This window comes from Aquarana catesbeiana, linkage group LG02 (assembly GCF_042186555.1).
Source record: "Aquarana catesbeiana isolate 2022-GZ linkage group LG02, ASM4218655v1, whole genome shotgun sequence".
Lineage (NCBI taxonomy): Eukaryota > Metazoa > Chordata > Amphibia > Anura > Ranidae > Aquarana > Aquarana catesbeiana.
Window position 1 is genome coordinate 520,348,396 of NC_133325.1, and position 17,818 is coordinate 520,366,213.

Genomic DNA, 17,818 nt, shown 5'->3' on the forward strand with positions numbered 1-17,818 from the left:
AGCTTCCCTTTCCGCAGTACAAGATGCACCCCAATCCTCTCACCCCCTCAGTACAGAGCTTTGATTTCCTCCTTTCCCAGTACACAGAGCACCCCCCTACTCCCACTCCACCTCCAGTACAGATCTCCCCCTTCCCCAGTATACAGATCACCCCCCTCCTCCTACCTCACCCCCAGTACAGAGCTCCCCTTTCTTTCCTCCTCCTTCCTTCCCAAGTACACAGAGCATCCCCTCCTCCCACTCCATCACCAGTACAGATCTCTCGCCTCCTCCCATCTCACCACCAGTACACAGCTTCCCTATCATATTCCTTACTGGATAATTCAGTGCACAATTGTCACCTAATAAAATAGGGAACACAGCAAGTCAGCACTTTTAACTTACAGACGAATGTGCATTCACACATGGTGAGGAACACTACAACTTACAGTACACTGTTAGCTGCAGTTCCGGGGAGTCAGTGTGCAGCAGGGTGGGCTCTGCAGTAACTGTCTGATCCAGATGAAACTGGCTCTACGGACATTGTATGTACCACATAGGACATTTGTTAGCTGCAGTGATTACCACCACCTGAAGCTTAGGGGGCATGTGTGTTAGCCAATAGTTATGGGCTCTGGCGTGTTCGGATCGAACCCGCCAGGAAGCCGGCACTACACAGCGCCATTCATAGGCAGCATGTGTATGTGCAGCTGCCGGTCGGGAAATGCCTCACTGCCTACGATTGGTGGTGTGCAATGATGGCTTCCTGGCGGGTTCGATCCAAACACGCCCGAGCCCATCACTATTAGTCAATGGGTCCTGTGGAGCATCTGCAGACACGTAGCGTGCATGCTGCAATGGCTTAATATGAAATTTCAAGAACACACAGAGGGTGGGAGGAGAAAATTAAAGAGCAGCACAGTTTTACACCAAGTACCAGAGTCGGAAGCATATAGGGTAGAAACCGATGAGGCTGGTTGAGCAGATTGGCCTGCTATTTTTTTTTAATGTGGTGGCTTGTGCTTTAGCCTGCCTGCCTTGGGTAGCAGTCCTATAACAGATAGTACAGTTTGCTGCCTTAAGCGATCACTTTCATTCATGCCACGTTTGTTGAGCTGTGTTGATCTGTATAGATCAATGTAGACGTGTCAAAAAAATGTAAAAAAAAAAGCAATGCGAACAGGTGTGAACAAGCCCTTAAGTTACAGCAGTCTGTAATCTCTCTAATGCAGGCATTTTGGCTTTATAGCCTGTTCTTCAGATGCAGTTCTACTTCTCATACTCCCTGCTCTTGCTGAATTTGTATGCAGGTCAACATTTTCTGGACCAGCTTCTATCCTCTGCAAAACTGGTGAAAAAAAAAGAAAGCTTCTCTACCTACTTTCCCAGCCTGAGCTGTGTCTGGCTCAGTCCATTCACTTTCTGTTTGAGAGCTTTTGAGTGATGGAGCTTAAAACTCCCTGTACCTCACGGCACCATATGACCTTGTGTTATAATATGTGAGTAGTCGAGGATCAACTAGCAATGCATTGAAGACACAGATCAACATTATTTTGCAATATTAAACATATAAAGGCTATTATGTGCACAAGGTTGCATAAGTACATTTTTTTTTTGTTGTAGAAAATAAACGGTGCTTTCACGAAACATACTACACTTTTGTATAGTTCTGTGCTTGCTCTTTGTTTTCTCTTTTGGCTCCAGAAATAACATGCTAGTTCAGTTTATTTGAATGCCCCTTAGCTACACTTCTTCTTACAACCCAGACTGCCCTGTGTAAAGGGGACAGCAAGGCATTGGTATATTTATGTACTACAGTATACAGCAGGTAAAATAAGTATTGAACACATCGCCATTTTTCTAGGTAAATATATTTTTAAAGGTGCTATTGATGTGGAATTTTTCACCACATATCGGTAACAACCCATGCAATCCATACATACAAAGAAACCAAAACAAATAAGTTCTGAAATTTTAGTTGTGTACTAAAATGGAAGGACACAGGGAAAAAGTATTGAACACATGAAAAAAGGTAGGTGCAAAAAGACATGGAAAGCTAAGACACCAGCTGACGTCTATCGGTAATTGGAAAGCAATCCTGCCCCTTGTCAGTGCAAATTTAATATCAGCTGGTTCAGTCTCAACTGATTGCCTATAAAAAGGTGGATCATTACCAAGGTCACACGACAAAACATCTCATGATGGGTAAAAGCAAAGGGCTCGATCAAGACCTTCCCAACCTTATTGTTGCAATACATACTGATGGCATTGGTTACAGAAAGATTTCTAAACTTCTGAATGTTCCAGTGAGCATTCCGGAAGTGAAAAGAACATCATTTTGCCTTAAATAGGCCACGACCAGGTGTTTCTTGCAAGATTTCTGACAGAGGAGTGAAAAGAATTATCAAAGGTGTTGTCCAAGACCCAAGGACCAGTTGTGAAGAGCTTCAGAAAGACATGGATTTAGCAGGTACAATTGTTTCAAAGACAATAAGTAAGGCCCCATACACGCTATTAGATTTTCTGTAGATTTTTGTCTTCAGATTTACCAAAACTATGTAGTGCAAGGGCCTGCCTGATTGCATACAAATTGAAACTCTTAAGGTTTAACCTCATTATATGGTTTTGGTAAATCTGAACACAAAAATCTGCAGCAAATCTAATATTGTGTATGGGGTCTAACTCTTTGGATGCCATAATACACACCATGTTTGGCGGTCCAGTGGCACTGCACATCACCCCAAAAACACCCCCATACCAACAGTGTAGTTGAGAGGTGGGAACATCGTGGTGTGGGGCTGTTTTTCAGCATTTGGTACTGATATACTTCATATCATTGAAGGAAGGATGAATGGAAAAATGTACCAAGACATTTTTGATAAAAATCTGCTCCCATCTACCAGGATGATGAAGATAAAATGAGGGTGGACCTTTCAGCAAGAGCATGATCCCAAACACAAAGCCAAGGAAACTCTCACTTGGTTTCAAAGAAAAAAAAAGCTGCCAGAATGGCTCATCCAATCACCTGTCTTGAATCCAATAGAAAATGTATGGAAAAAAACGAAAGATCAGAATTTCTAGAAGAGGCCCACGAACCTTCAAAATTTGAAGACTCTGTGGAAGAATGGGCCAAAATTACACCTGAGAAATGCATGCGACTAGTTTCTCCTTACAGGTGACTTCTTGAAGCTGTCATTACCAACCAAGGATTTTGTACCACGTATTGAATACATTTCAGTTCGCGTGTTCGAAACTTATTCCCTGTGTCATTCCATTTTTATTACACATATCTCCATTTCTGAACTTATTTGTTTTGCTTTCTTTGCATGTATGGATTGCATGGGTTGTTACTGACGTGGTAAAAATTTCATGTCAATAGCACCTTTAGAAATATATTTACCTAGAAAAATGGTGATGTATTCAATACTTATTTTACCCACTTTATTTCCTCTCCTTGTCAAAAGGAGCTCATCTGTATTGTACCAGTGGCTGAAATGTTACAGCTTTTGATGCAAGTTATTTTAGTAAAATTGTCGGGATGGGTGATAAAATTCTTCCACGTGTTGGTGCATCCTTGCCTGCCAGTTTCAGTATAAAGTTATTTTTAAAGATCTGCTGCACACAGAACAGTTTTGAAGTGACAAGACCAGATTGATTATATAACATGCTTATACCACAGTTATTTTTCAGTTGGTTAATAAAGTGGTTGTAAACTCTCCAACCCATCCTCAGCACATTTTAATCCTCATTACTAAAGCTACTGATCGCTGCCTGTAAAAGTCTCCTTGCTTGTAATGTCTTCTTGCAATCCGTCCTGTAATTTTTGCTGATGTCACTGGCGCATGCACTGGCTGTCCTTTGATTCAGGGCACACTCTGTGTGCCGTTTCCCCAGTGACAGCGTGCCGTGTCCACAAGTTCCAGTGTCTTCGGCTCATCTTTGAAGACTCGTGAGACCTGGCATCTTCCTGGATTCTGTAATGTGTTATGTGAGTTACTTTGCATCAGCTAGCATTACCTATCAGTTGAGTTTACTAAGGTTGCAATATGCTGCTTCCCAACTGGCACCACGGAGAGTATTTAACAAACATGGTGTGTGCAAATTCTAGTGCAGCTCTGCACATAAACCAATCCGCATCAGCAGATTATGAGTGCTGTAGTGCAGTTAAAGTGATTGATTGTAAAGTCTCATTTAAAAAAAAAAAATAAAAAACAACATGTTATACTTCCTGTGTGCAGTTGGTTTTGCACAGAGCAACCCGGATCCTCCTCTTCTCAGGTTCCTCTTTGCCGCTCCTGGCCCCGCCCTCCTATTGAGTACCCCCACAGTCAGCAGCTTCCTATGGGGGCACTGGAGCCAAGTCACAGCTCCATGTGTCTATTCAGACATAGAGCCCCAACCCCTCTCTCCCCTGATTGACTGACAGCTGCCAATGAGGCCACTGCTGTGTCTCAACCAATCAGGAGTGTCCTGGACATTCGTGGACATCGCTGGAGAGAAATGGGGCTCAGGTAAGTAATTAGGGGGTGCTGGGGTGGCTTCTACACACACAAGGTTTTTTATCTTGATGCATAGTATGCATCGAGATAAAAAAAACCTTCTGCCTTTACAACTCCTTTAAATTTCACCCCACATGCAGAGTATATGCAGCGGCACTGTTATATGGCTGCAGATAGTGGGATAAGTTTGCAAAACAAAAGGAAACAGGCTAAACACTGGGAGACTACATAGCTGGCACATATCTGCAACAAGTGCAGGTTCACAACAATGCAGGCAGCATGTCAAGAAAAACGTGGGAGAGATCACATGGCTGGCTCAGACGTATGCAACAAATGTTGTTGCAATAATGCAAGAGGGCCAGGCAAAACATAGCTGCAGTATATAGCTAACTTACTTTTAATCGGTTTCTGGGTGCTATCCAAACGGGACCAGTCTCCAATTCCTTGGGATGAGATTACCTCCCATCTCGATTCTTCTGGGCATGATTTTTATAAGGTGGATGTTTAGGATCATAGACACAATTATGTGCCCGGACAAGTGATATGAAGCTTTCAGCTTCCAACAGGAGAGTGCTGTCCTCCATCCTGCTCTGCAGGATGGATTTCAAAAAGGGTGTAATGCTTTTCACACTCGTGTGCTGTGATTTAGTAACAGAAAGCTCCCCAGTTTCAGAGCCCTTGCACAGCCTAGAATCAGGCTTACCTATAGGTAGTGGAAATATCTCCTAAACGTGTGCCGTTTAGGAGATATTTCACTTGTAGTGCACCAATGGGAGCACTGGAGCCAAGTCACAGCTCCATGTGTCTATTCAGACATAGAGCCCCAACCCCTCTCTCCCCTGATTGACTGACAGCTGCCAATGAGGCAGCTGTGTCTCAACCAATCAGGAGTGTCCTGGACATTCGTGGACATAGTTGGATGACCGTGCCGTTTCTTCCCACAACATGTGCCGTGACTGATGGCTCCTGCGAGCATGAATTGAATTTGCATACAGTGTTGCATGACTGCGCAATTGCCAGTTAAATTAGAACAACTTAAAAACCTCTGGGCCGCATTGGCTCAGCATCCTGTCCGCGTGGGACAAGTGGATTCTGGACAAACCCATGCATCAGTCTTCCTCCGCCCACCTCTCCCTGATTTAGTGGATTTCCAATCCAGTGTTGGAGTCAGGGAAGTCAATTCTCCCAATGACTTGGAAGTGGAAAGGATTATGACCTAGGCAGAGCACCATGTTCAGGCCCTTACTGCAGTATACATTCCAGGCATAGAATATTGGCAGACCAACGTCCTCAACCATCAGCGTCTGAATCAAGGAGAGTGGTCCTTCACTCAGTTTTTTGCAGGGTTGTTATTGCAGGTAGAGGATGCTGAATGTGAACCTGTTAGTGTCTTTGTTCAACGCCAAATCTAGAAATTCTTAAGCTTTTGCAGTGAATGCTGTTGTGACCCATCTTGGTATTAGTTTTGCCTGATCTATGCTTTTTTTTTATCCACTGAACCTCCACCGACTGCTTCACAGCATGAAGTCATAGTAGGGCATTACATTGATTCTTGTGGCACCAGACTGGCCCAGGAGGGTTTGGTACTCCGACATACTTCGGCTTCTGGCAGATTCCCTTTTGCATCTTCTAGACCTTCTGTCTCGGGGCCTGATATACCATTCTGCTTCTCGGCCTCTGGCTTTGATGAAAGATACCCAGTCCATCTAGTTCAGCTAATAGGAAAAAATAAACAAATAGAAAACCTCCATATACACAATCCTATACCCACAGTTGGTCCAAAGGAAGGTGAAATGACATCACTGAGGGAGCTAGGGAGGAGGTGGAATCCTTATGGGTAGAGCTCCAAAGGGATGAAGCTAAGGGGAAAATAATACTGGGAGTATGCTATAGGCCCCCTAACCTGAGGGAGGAAGTGGAGACAGATCTTCTATCACAATTTGGATTAGCAGCAAGGATGGGAAGTGTTATCATAATGGGGGATTTTAATTATCCAGACATAGACTGGGCAGAGGGAACGGCACATTCATTTAAGGCTCGCTAGTTCCTTAATGTCTCGCAGGACAATTTTATGGGTCAGAAGGTAGACCCACCAACTAGAAATAAAGTATTACTGGATCTACTGATTACAGACCTGATCACGGATGTGGAAATACGGGGCAATTTAGGTAACGGCGATCACAGGTCAATTCGTTTCAGTATAAATCACACAAATAGGAAACATAAAGGGAATACAAAGACACTGAATTTCAAAAGAGTCAACTTCCCTAAACTACAAACCTTGCTAAAAGGCATAAATTGGGATAAAATATTAGGAACAAAGAACATGGAGGAGAGATGGGTTTGCTTTAAGAGCATATTAAATAAGGGCATTAGCCAATGCATCCCATTGGGTAATAAATTTAAAAGAGCTAACAAAAGTCCTGGATGGCTTAACTCCAATGTAAAAATGCATATAAAAGCAAAGGAGAAGGCCTTCAAAAAATACAGGGTTGAGGGGTCATCCTCAACATTCAGACTTTATAAAGAATGCAACAAGAAATGTAAGGGTGCAATTAGGACCGCTAAGATAGAACATGAAAGACACATAGCGGAGGAGAGCAAAAAAAATCCCAAGAAATTCTTTAAGTATGTAAACAGTAAAAAAGGGAGGACAGACAATATTGGCCCCATAAAGAATGAGGAAGGATATCTGGTTACAAAGGATGGGGAGATGGCGAAGGTATTGAATTTATTCTTCTCAGTCTTCACGAGTGAATCGGGGGGGGGCTTCAGTAACCAAAACTGCAGTGTTTATCCTCATGACACAACACAGGAAGCACCTCCATGGTTAACAGAGGACAGAATTAAAATTAGACTTGAGAAACTTAACATTAATAAATCACCGGGACCAGATGGCTTGCATCCGAGGGTACTTGGGGAACTTCAGTCAAGTGATCGCCAGACCTTTGTTCCTAATTTTTACAGACAGTCTACTGACTGGAATGGTACCAGCTGATTGGAGAAAAGCCAATGTAGCACCAATATTTAAAAAGGGCCCAAAATACATCCCTGGGAATTACAGACCAGTTAGCCTAACATCAATAGTATGTAAACTCTTGGGATGATAAGGGACTATATACAAGATTTTAGTAATGAGAACGGTATCATTAGCAATAATCCGCATGGATTCATGAAGAATCGTTCTTGCCAAACCAATCTACTAACCTACTATGAGGAGGTGAGTTGCCATCTAGATAAAGGAAGGTCCGTAGACGTGGTGTATCTGGATTTTGCAAAAGCATTTGACACAGTTCCCCATAAGCGTTTACTGTACAAAATAAGGTCAGTTGGCATGGACCATAGGGTGAGTACATGGATTGAAAACTGGCTACAAGGGCGAGTTCAGAGGTTGGTGATAAATGGGGAGTACTCGGAATGGCCAGGGTTCTGTGCTGGGACCAATCCTATTTAATTTGTTCATAAACCTGACCTGGAGGATGGGATAAACAGTTCAATCTCTGTATTTGCAGACAATACTAAGCTAAGCAGGGCAATAACTTCTCCGCAGGATGTGGAAACCTTGCAAAAAGATCTGAACAAATTAATGGGGTGGGAAACTCCATGGCAAATGAGGTTCGATGTAGAAAAATGTAAAATAATGCATTTGGGTGGCAAAAATATGAATGCAATCTATAGACTGGGGGGAGAACCTCTGAGGGAATCTAGGATGGAAAAGGACCTGGGGATCCTAGTAGATGATAGGCTCAGCAATGGCATGCAATGCCAAGCTGCTGCTAACAAAGCAAACAGAATATTGGCATGCATTAAAAAGGGGATCAACTCCAGAGATAAAATGATAATTATCCCACTCTACAAGACTCTGGTCCGGCCGCACCTAGAGTATGCTATCCAGTTCTGGGCACCAGTCCTCAGGAAGGATGTACTGGAAATGGAGCGAGTACAGAGAAGGGCAACAAAGCTAATAAAGGGTCTGGAGGATCTTGGTTATGAGGAAAGGTTGCGAGCACTGAACTTATTCTCTGGAGAAGAGACGCTTGAGAGGGGATATGATTTCAATATACAAATACCGTACTGGTGACCCCACAATAGAAATAAAACTTTTTCGCAGAAGAGAGTTTAACAAGATTCGTGGCTACTCAATAAAATTAGAAGAAAAGAGGTTTAACCTTAAACTACGTAGAGGGTTCTTTACTGTAAGAGCGGTAAGGATGTGGAATTCCCTTCCACAGCGGTGGTCTCAGCAGGGAGCATCGATAGCTTCAAGAAACTATTAGATAACACCTGAATGACCGCAACATACAGGGATATACGAATGTAATACTGACATATAATCACACACATAGGTTGGACTTGATGGACCTTTTTTCAACCTCACCTACTATGTAACTATGAATAGAAAAAATAATAAAGAATGGTCCAGTTTTCTCCGGTGGAAGAGAAAAAAAAACTTTCCTGATCCCTCAGGACACCATCAGATATTCTCTGGGTCAAAAATCCATGGTGCTTTTACATCTAAATGTTAGTGTTAATATCCAGATATATTTTGTGCATCAAGGAATGCATCCAGCTCCTTTTTTTTTTTTTTTTATTATTATTATTACTATATTTTTTTTTTTTTTTAAGCAATCTAATGGGCTGGCTAGAACTAGTTCTTGAGGGAGTCTTATTTCAATTTTTTTTTAGCTCTTACTGTGAAAAAGCCTTTCTGGATGTGGCGGTTAAATCTCTTTTCTTCCAGACATAAAGTGTACTGCACACATTTGCAAAGTTTTACCAGGTGGATGTTTAAGTCACTGCTTGATACCACCTTTGACTGTAAAGTGCTACAAGCAGTTAGGGTCTTGCACCCTTGTTTGTTTTGTTTGTTGCTGTGTTGCCCACCACCTTTTTTGTATTGCTTTTGGATGCCCTAGTCATCTGTGTCCTGTATTGTACAGTCAAGAAAAGATTTTTGACTTGCCTGTAAAATCTGTTTCTTGTAATACAGTAAAGAACACCATATCCTCCCCTCCTTCCCTATTTGTATTGCTTGGTGTCTATTAAGGTTCTTTATGGTATAAGCCAAAGAAGCTTAGACCCTTTTTAGTGTATTAATATTTGCTTTACTAAACAGAAAAGCTACACATACGACTGTAGGATACACAATGTATAGCATATAAAGTATAACAAAATATGCCTACATTGTGCAAACTATTTATCCTTTCTAACAAATAAGCATGTACAATGTATGGGATAGGTATAGTAAACAGCTATTTAACTTGGGCATTCCATTGATGGTTCCTTCCTTCAGAGTCCCGCACAAAACATCTATTTCCTCCAAAGTTATCCAGCACAACTATTGCTCCTTTGTTTCAGAACAAGTCTGTCCTTTGTCTGAGCATATGGTTTGTTCAAAGTCCTATTCCCCTCCCCCTGCTACATCATATCCTGTAACCTGACTTCCTGTGCTGAGCTCATAAACTAGTCCAGCATGTTCATTTGCATATCAATAGGGGGAGCTTTATCTTCCAATCACTACACTTGTAACTAAAATGTTACTCCATATTAATGCTATACAAATCATTACAGCTAGCCTTAGCAACAAACTTGCTAAAAACCTTAGGATAACTGTCGGTGGGAGATGATTTATTTGGGGGTCCATACAGTTTTGTTTGCCAGTGTCCACTCACCTGAAGTAAGCAACATATAAACCAGTCCTCTAAGAATATGCCTGTGTTCTGTACTGTACTCCCAAAAACAAATTTTCCAAGTAATTCAGAAATCTTTTTTTTTTCTTTCATTTTTAGCACAAAAGGAATTGCTGTATGTTTCAGATGAATTAGTCCATATATTATGAGTTCACTTACAGTGGGAACCTCTGAAATAAAACACAAACGAAACAAAGCATATCCCTCTATGGTGTGCATTTACCTTAATCCAAAGCACATAGTGCAGTCCTTATCTGCTTTCTCCTTCCTCTCCTATTTGCATGAGTCACTTCTTAAGGTTATGCCAGCACCATCTAATCTGCCCCCCCCCCTCTTTCCGCACACAGGTGATTGACAACCTCAGCTGTGCATGTTTCACTATGAGACTATGTACAAGGAGTTTCAGAATACATCCACCTCCAGGGAAAGATTCGCAGAACTGAATTTTAGAGGCAGTAAGGGGGATATGATCACCATGTATAAATACATAAGTGGTCCATATAGTAAACTTGGTGTAGTTGTTCACTTTAAGGCTCTCTCAGGACATGGGGGCACTCTACATCTGAAGTATGAGGTTTGACCTTCATATATGGAAAGTGTACTTCACCGTAAGAGATGTGAAATGTGATTATACACAGCGGGAGCTGATCTGTGGGTACCACGGACTCTGTCGACACACGACGATCATCCAGCAAAGAGGCAGATTGCCATTCTATCAGTAGGGAAGGCATGGATCCTGTGTTCCTGCAAAGCAGGGACATGGATTCATGCCTTCCCCTAGTAAAGGCACCTTCTACACTGTAAAAAAAACACTAGCTAGGCACACAGTTAACCCTTTGAGCGACCCTGATAACCCCTTCCCAGCCAATGTCATTAGTACAGTGACTGTGCATAGTTTTAGCACTGATCACTGTCATTGGTCCCAAAAAAAATGTCAGTGCCCGACGGTCTGCTGCAATATCGCAGTCCCCCCCCGCTATAAGTCTCTGATCGCTGCCATTACTAGTTAAAAATATATATATCCCATAGTTTGCAGACGCTATAACTTTTGTGCAAACCAATCAATATAGACTTATTGGGATTTTTTTTGTTTACCAAAAATATGGAACAGAATACATATTGGCTTAAATTGCTGAAGAAATTAGATTTTTTTTACAAAAAATTATTGGATATGTTTTATAGCAAAAAATAAAAAATATTGATTGTTTTTCAAATTTGTCGATCTTTTTATTTTTTTGCGCTAGAAACAAAAAAAGAATAAAAAGATAAGAGGTGATCAAATACTACCAAAAGAAAGCTCTATTTGCGGGGAAAAATGTATATACATTTATTATTTATTTCAGGTACTTATATAGCGCCATCAATTTACGCAGCGCTTTATTTAAATTTTGGGAACAGCGTCGCATGACCGCGCAATTGTCAATTAAAATAACGCAGTGCCGGTAAATCCGAAGTGGGTAAAAAGAGCTGGATGCACTCCTAAATGAACAAAACATAACTGGATAGTAACATTGTTGATCTAGGGAATATCCAATTGCCTTCTGTGTGACTTGTTCTAATAAAGATCTGCGAAGCCACTGTTTTCTTTTGAAGTTTTATAGGCCGGGAAAGAGCTGGGTCACATGACAGCTGTATATCAATTATGAAAAGGTTACTTTAGTGTGTTTGGTTTTTTTTTTCTGTTAAAATAAATACAGAGCCTATTCCAGAATGATGTCCTTCCTGTCTCAAAGCCTCCTGAGATGCCTTCAGTGCCTTGCAAAAGTATTCACCCCCCTTGGCATTTTTCGTGTTTTGTTACCTCACAATCTGCAATTAACATGGATTGTTTGAGGATTTGCATCATTTAATTTACAGAACATGCCCACAACTTTGAAGATGTGTTTTTTTTTTTTTTTTTTTTTGTTTTTTTTTTTGTGAAGCAAACAACAAATAGGACAAAATAACTGAAAAAGTCAATGTGCATAACTATTCACCCCCCTAAAGTCAATACTTTGTAGAGCCACCTTTTGCAGCTATCACAGCTCCAAGTCGATTTGGATAAGCCTCTGAGCTTGCCACATCTTACCACTGGGATTTTTGCCCATTCCTCCTTGCAAAACTGCTCCAGCTCCTTCAAGTTGGATGGTTTGCGCTTGTGAACAGCAATCTTTAAGTTTGACCACAGATTTTCTATTGGATTGAGGTCTGGGCTTTGACTATACATTTACATGTTTCCCCTTAAACCACTCAAGTGTTGCTTTAGCAGTGTGTTTGGGGTCAATGTCCTGCTGGAAGGTGAACCTCCGTCCTAGCCTCAAATCACACAGAGTGGTACATGTTTTGCCCAAGAATATCCCTGTACTTGGCAAAATCCATCGTTCCCTCAACTCTGACCAGTCTCCCAGTCCTGACTGCTGAAAAACATCCCCACAGCATGATGCTGCCACCACCATGTTGGTGTTCTTTGGGTGATGTGATGTGTTGGGTTCGCGCCAGACATAGCGTTTTCTTTGATAGACAAACATTTCAATTTTAGTCTCATCAGACCAGAGCACCTTCCTCCATAAATTTTGGGAGTCTCCCACATGCCTGTTCACAAACTCAAAATGTGCCAGATTGTTTTTTTTCTGAAAGTAATGGCTTTTTTTGGCCACTCTGCCATAAAGCCCAACTCTATGGAACGTACGGCTTATTGTCGTCCTATGTACAGATACTCCAGTCTCTGCTGTGGAACTCTGCAACTCCTCCAGGGTTACCTTAGGTCTTTGTGCTGCCTCTCTGATTAATGCCCTCCTAGCCCGGTCCGTGAGTTTTGGTGTGCAGCCGTCTCTTGGCAGGTTTGCTGTTGTGCCATGTTCTTTCCATTTGGTTATAATAGATTTGATGTTACTCCTAGGGATCATCAAAGATTTGGATATTTTTTTAATAACCTAACCCTGACTTGTACTTCTCAACAACATTGTCCCTTACTTGTTTGGAGAGTTCCTTGGTTTTCATGGCAGTGTTTGGTAAGTGGTGCCTCTTGCTTAGGTGTTGCAGCCTCTGGGGCCTTTCAAAAAGGTGTGTATATGTAATGAAAGATCATGTGACACTTAGATTGCACACAGGTGGACATCATTTCACAAATGTTGTGACTTCTGAAGGTAATTGGTTGCACCAGAGCTTTTTATGGGCTTCATAATAAAGGGGGTGAATACATACGCACATGCCAATTATCAGTTTTTTATTTCTGAAAAATAGTTTTATGTATATATTTTTCTAATTTTACTTCACCAACTTAGACTATTGTGTTCTCATCCATCACATATAATTCAGATTAAAAAAAACATTGCACTAAAGGCTGTAATGTAACTAAATAGGTAAAAAGCCAAGGGGGGTGAAAGCCAAGGCACTGTATGTCATAAGTTGCAGGAGTCTTTGGGGCTGTGTATAACCCACTGCGCATGTGAAGTATCATCAAGAGGCCAGCTACAGGACCTGGAAGAGGCAGCCAGCAGAAGGCTTCACCAGACCCAGCAGTGCAGCTGCTTTCAACTGGTGGCAACGTGACAGCGCTGGATTCGCTGGCAGGGTGTAAAATATGCTTGCTTTTTTTTTTTTTTTTTTTTACCCACCCTCAGAAGACAAGGTAAGAATGGGTTAATATTGAAATGAAACCTGGGGAGGTACATAAAATGATATAAAAATCTAATGGAGCACATTTTGTTTAAGCAGATGGAGCGAAGATCTTCTTTGGGTCAAACTTCAGGGAACAAAAAAGATGGTAAAAATCAGGCTCTGAAAAGTCAGGTAATGCTCTGTTTCAGGCTATAATCTTTGAACCGAAGATAAGCAAATGTCTAAATACATTTGGTATGTGTTCTTAATTTAGTTTTGTGTGCCTTACCTCTGTGTAGGAGCTTCCTGCAATGAGGACCGATCACTGTTGCTCTCTTGGGTAGGGTGATTGGTCTTGTCCACCCACTCTCATAGTTTTCTGCAGACAGCCTGTGGAAGGTGGAACATGTTGGGCCCCTCACACAGCTCTGCTCTCTGCACAGGCTATGTACAGTACAGTGATGATGTCACTGCTACATTTACAAGTTCATATCTGGGCTGGAAATACATTTGGTGCACACAAAGTGGAATTATAATTTTTGTGGCTATTGAGGAATATACTGGTGTATAATGGAAAGTTTTTGTGCCCTGGAGTTCAACTTTAACTAATTTGAGCCATTAAAAAAGACCCTGCACCCTTAGAACCCAAACCATTAAGGTAAACCCAGCACAATTCTGGGAAAATTCAAATTATGTATAAGAAGATGGTTTAACAATATTTACTCTTCCCAGCTCCCAAGCTTCCCTATTGGTTAATGAGTATTTCTAGGATGTTAAAGGCTAGGCTTGGCAGGCAGGAGGGACCAAGGCAGCTTTGTTTATGTGTTATGTGTGTTTACTGATCATTGTGGCATGCGGATTAAACTAATTCCCTATGTTTATTTGTGTTTATGCATTTGGCATTATTTGCCAAGTTTGCATTGTCCGGGTTTGTGACTGGTTTACCTGACCATGTAGGTAATTCAGAGGAAGGCACAAATACTTTTAAAGCACGGTCCAACTTAATTTTTGACATTCCCTTTCAAGAAGTATATTTCTTGAAATACTTGGTCATAAATGTGACTTGGTGTCATTTATTTTTTACCCTTCCAAAATAACCAAATTAAACACAATAGCTTAACTATTAAAGCGGCACAAGAATAGCAATAATCTATAGCAGGGGTCTCAAAACTTTTCAAACAAAGGGCCACTTAAGGGGGCCAGATGGTGGCCGGTGGGGGTAGAAAATGTCCTGGGCCCAGCATCAGTGAGAATAAACATGGCCTCAGGCTTGGTGGTCAGTAAGAGGAAGTAGGTGCCCCATCATTGGTATTAATGGGAGGAGTAATACCCCATCATTGGTATCAGTGGAAGAAACAGTACCCCATTGTCTGTGTCAGTTTGAATAGTTCCACCATCCTTGGTGTCAATGGAAGGAATAGTGCCCCATCATTGGTGTCAGTGAAAGAAATAGTGCCCCATCATTGGTGGTAGTGGAAAGAATAGTGCTCCATCCATGTTTGGTGTAGATGGAAGGAAATATGTCGGTGTCATTGCTCCAAGGGCCACAGTTTGGAGACCATTAATCTATAGCATCCAGCAGTCATCTTTTACTAATCCGCCTACAATAAACAAAACACTAATTGTTGTGGGAAATTCTGTTTTGCATTGCCCTCCATATCAAGCCTGTTAGTATTTTAGCGCTAATATTAAATGACTGTCATACAAGGTCAGTACCTTTCTCTGTGCTGATCTCTACAATTTATTTCAGTTTGTGGCAATTAGGGGTTGGTGAAAATATACAAATGTAATTGATGTACATTTGGTCAGAGTTTGGTTACTGTGTTATTGTAAAGGTATGATTCAATATTTTATTTGCTTGTTTATAAACCTAAAAAAAATCAATTGTTTTAGTTTTGAAATGATACCTTTTTTACCCTACTTTTGGCCCTACAAAGGCTAGTTGAAGAAGGGACTTTCTTCAAGGTCAGTGTCATTGCCAGTTTTTATGCAGATGCCTATTGTCATAGTACTTTATTTTCCCTGCTTATTTCATACTTTGAGAATTTGGTAGAAAAAAACTATGTTCTGTGGAACTTGCACAATTAAGTGTCAGTTTTTGTTTAATAAATGGAAATCTTAGCCTTTTTGTGTGTGGTTAGGTAATATAACTTTTATTACTGCATGTTACGTATTCTATTCTTGGTTTTAGTGCCTACCTGTACTTTGGTCCACAAATCTCATACTCAAAGTGTATTAAATGAGACGTGTGAGGAACTATGAGATCAGTCAACAATTATGTCTTCATTCATCATGCACATCCATCTGTTTGGCTTATCTCTGTTCAAACAGAAAACAGTGGCAATCATACAATCATTTCCAGCTATTGTAACAGCCAGCCAGCATCAGTTCTGTTATGATTTTTTTGTGTTTGTGACTGCTTAGATTGTTGTGCTGTGTTGGAATCTTTTGGATTCATGACTGTTATGTGTTCCCAATAGCATGCAGCATTATGTTTTAATTTTGTATTCTACATTCACAATAACAATAACCTACCTAAAGCGGAGTTCCAGCCATTTCTGTGTTTATTGAAAGTCAATAAAAACTTTTAATAAACACACACTCACCTGTCCCACAATCCAGCAATGCGGCCACCTGAAGACTCGGTTCTCTCCCTCACTTCTCCCTGGCGCCGGCATCACAAGTGTGGGCACCCGGTTTCACAGCCGGGTGTGCACTGCACATATGCAAGTCGTGCTGCGCGTCTTGAATGGCCGAGCAATCTTCTGGTACCTGTGACATGTCCCAGGAGATTGCAGGGAGGGGGGTAGAGAGGAGAACTTCCACTCTAATTCCCTAGATTCCCCGACCGGAAGTGGCATGTCAGGGGGTCAGGAGTCCTTAAAGAGGACCTTTCACTTTTGGGTGGAACTCTGCTTTAATAACACAAACATAGTTAAAGTGGTTGTATACCCCGCTTTCAAATTTTTTACCTACAGGTAAGCTTATAATAAGGCTTACCTGTAGGTAAAATAATTATCTCCACAACCTGTATGCTTTAGGAGATATTCACCTTGCATGCAGCCACTGACGTCAGTGACGCATGCGCTCTGAAGGTCTGGCAGATGCTGCTGGAAAATCAGGGCTCCTTGCCGGAAAGAGGACTCCTGCGGGAGTGATGTCATTGCGGCTCCGGCCACTCACAGCGCTAGAACCGCAAACCCAGAAGAAACGCAAAAGGAACAAATCAGCTCCCTCAGTGGTGACCGGGAGGCTTTGCCTTCGCTTTGTCCTAAGCCAGGTAAGTATTTCAGGATGAGCTAGTATGCAGTGAATTATGCCTTTGCCTTACAGGTTTTTTTTTTGTTTGTTTTTTTTGGGGGGGGGGGGGGTTGTTTTGCGGGCATAAAACCGCTTTAACTTTTCTACAGAATTAAAGCCAGATGCCCAATATGTTTCCTTACATAACAATTTAGTGAAATAGTTTTTTTTTGTTTTTTTTTTTTACTGTACTTACAAGCAGAAAGAATATTCTACAACCAAACTTAGTTTCAAAATGGTTTTGATTCACTGTTGCAGGTGTACTAAAACAGGATGTCTAGCTTAAGACATCAGACATGTAGAAAAACATACGTTTTAATGAGGTTTGTATTCACCAGGAAAAAGTGACTGCAGACAAGAACACAATGACCTACAGATCTCCAGCTAACACACCTAAGGCTTGTGTGTTTTTGAAGCAGAACAGACACCAGGCAATCATTTGTTTTTTCTATGGTTATGGGCACATTAATTGTGGATTGTATTATTCCTTGAGGAAAAGAAAAACTTGTATTATAGTCAATCCTTGAATATAAAAACATATTTAAGCCTTCTTCTCCTATAGCTCACTTGCTACTTGGATTTCTCCCACTGTTCATTTGAGGACACAGCAGATCTCTAGATAAATGCCATGCCTCTAGGCAAATAAAAAATGCAATTGAAAAAAGGTGGTTTTTCATAATAAAGATCTGCTTGTCACTGAGGAGTTATTCAGTCTGTTTCAAGCTGCCCTACAGATTCTCAAAAGTGAGTAGCCAAACACTTGGCTTTCAC

The 17,818-nt window shown here is 41.3% G+C and overlaps 1 protein-coding gene across 5 annotated transcripts in view; it reads left to right on the top strand.

The window, feature by feature from the left end:
* The window catches only part of LEMD1 (LEM domain containing 1), a 430,972-nt gene that overhangs the window by 307,411 nt on the left and 105,743 nt on the right, over positions 1–17,818 (top strand). For 2 of the 5 annotated variants that reach the window (XM_073615805.1, XM_073615806.1), the window contains 2 exons: positions 13,862–13,939; positions 17,386–17,478. The exons of 1 other annotated variant lie outside the window; for it this stretch is intronic. In XM_073615805.1, the coding sequence (XP_073471906.1) occupies positions 13,862–13,939; positions 17,386–17,478 (171 nt within the window). The remainder of the gene's footprint in view (positions 1–13,861; positions 13,940–17,385; positions 17,479–17,818) is intronic. 2 more of the 5 variants (XM_073615807.1, XM_073615808.1) reach the window with 2 other exon arrangements.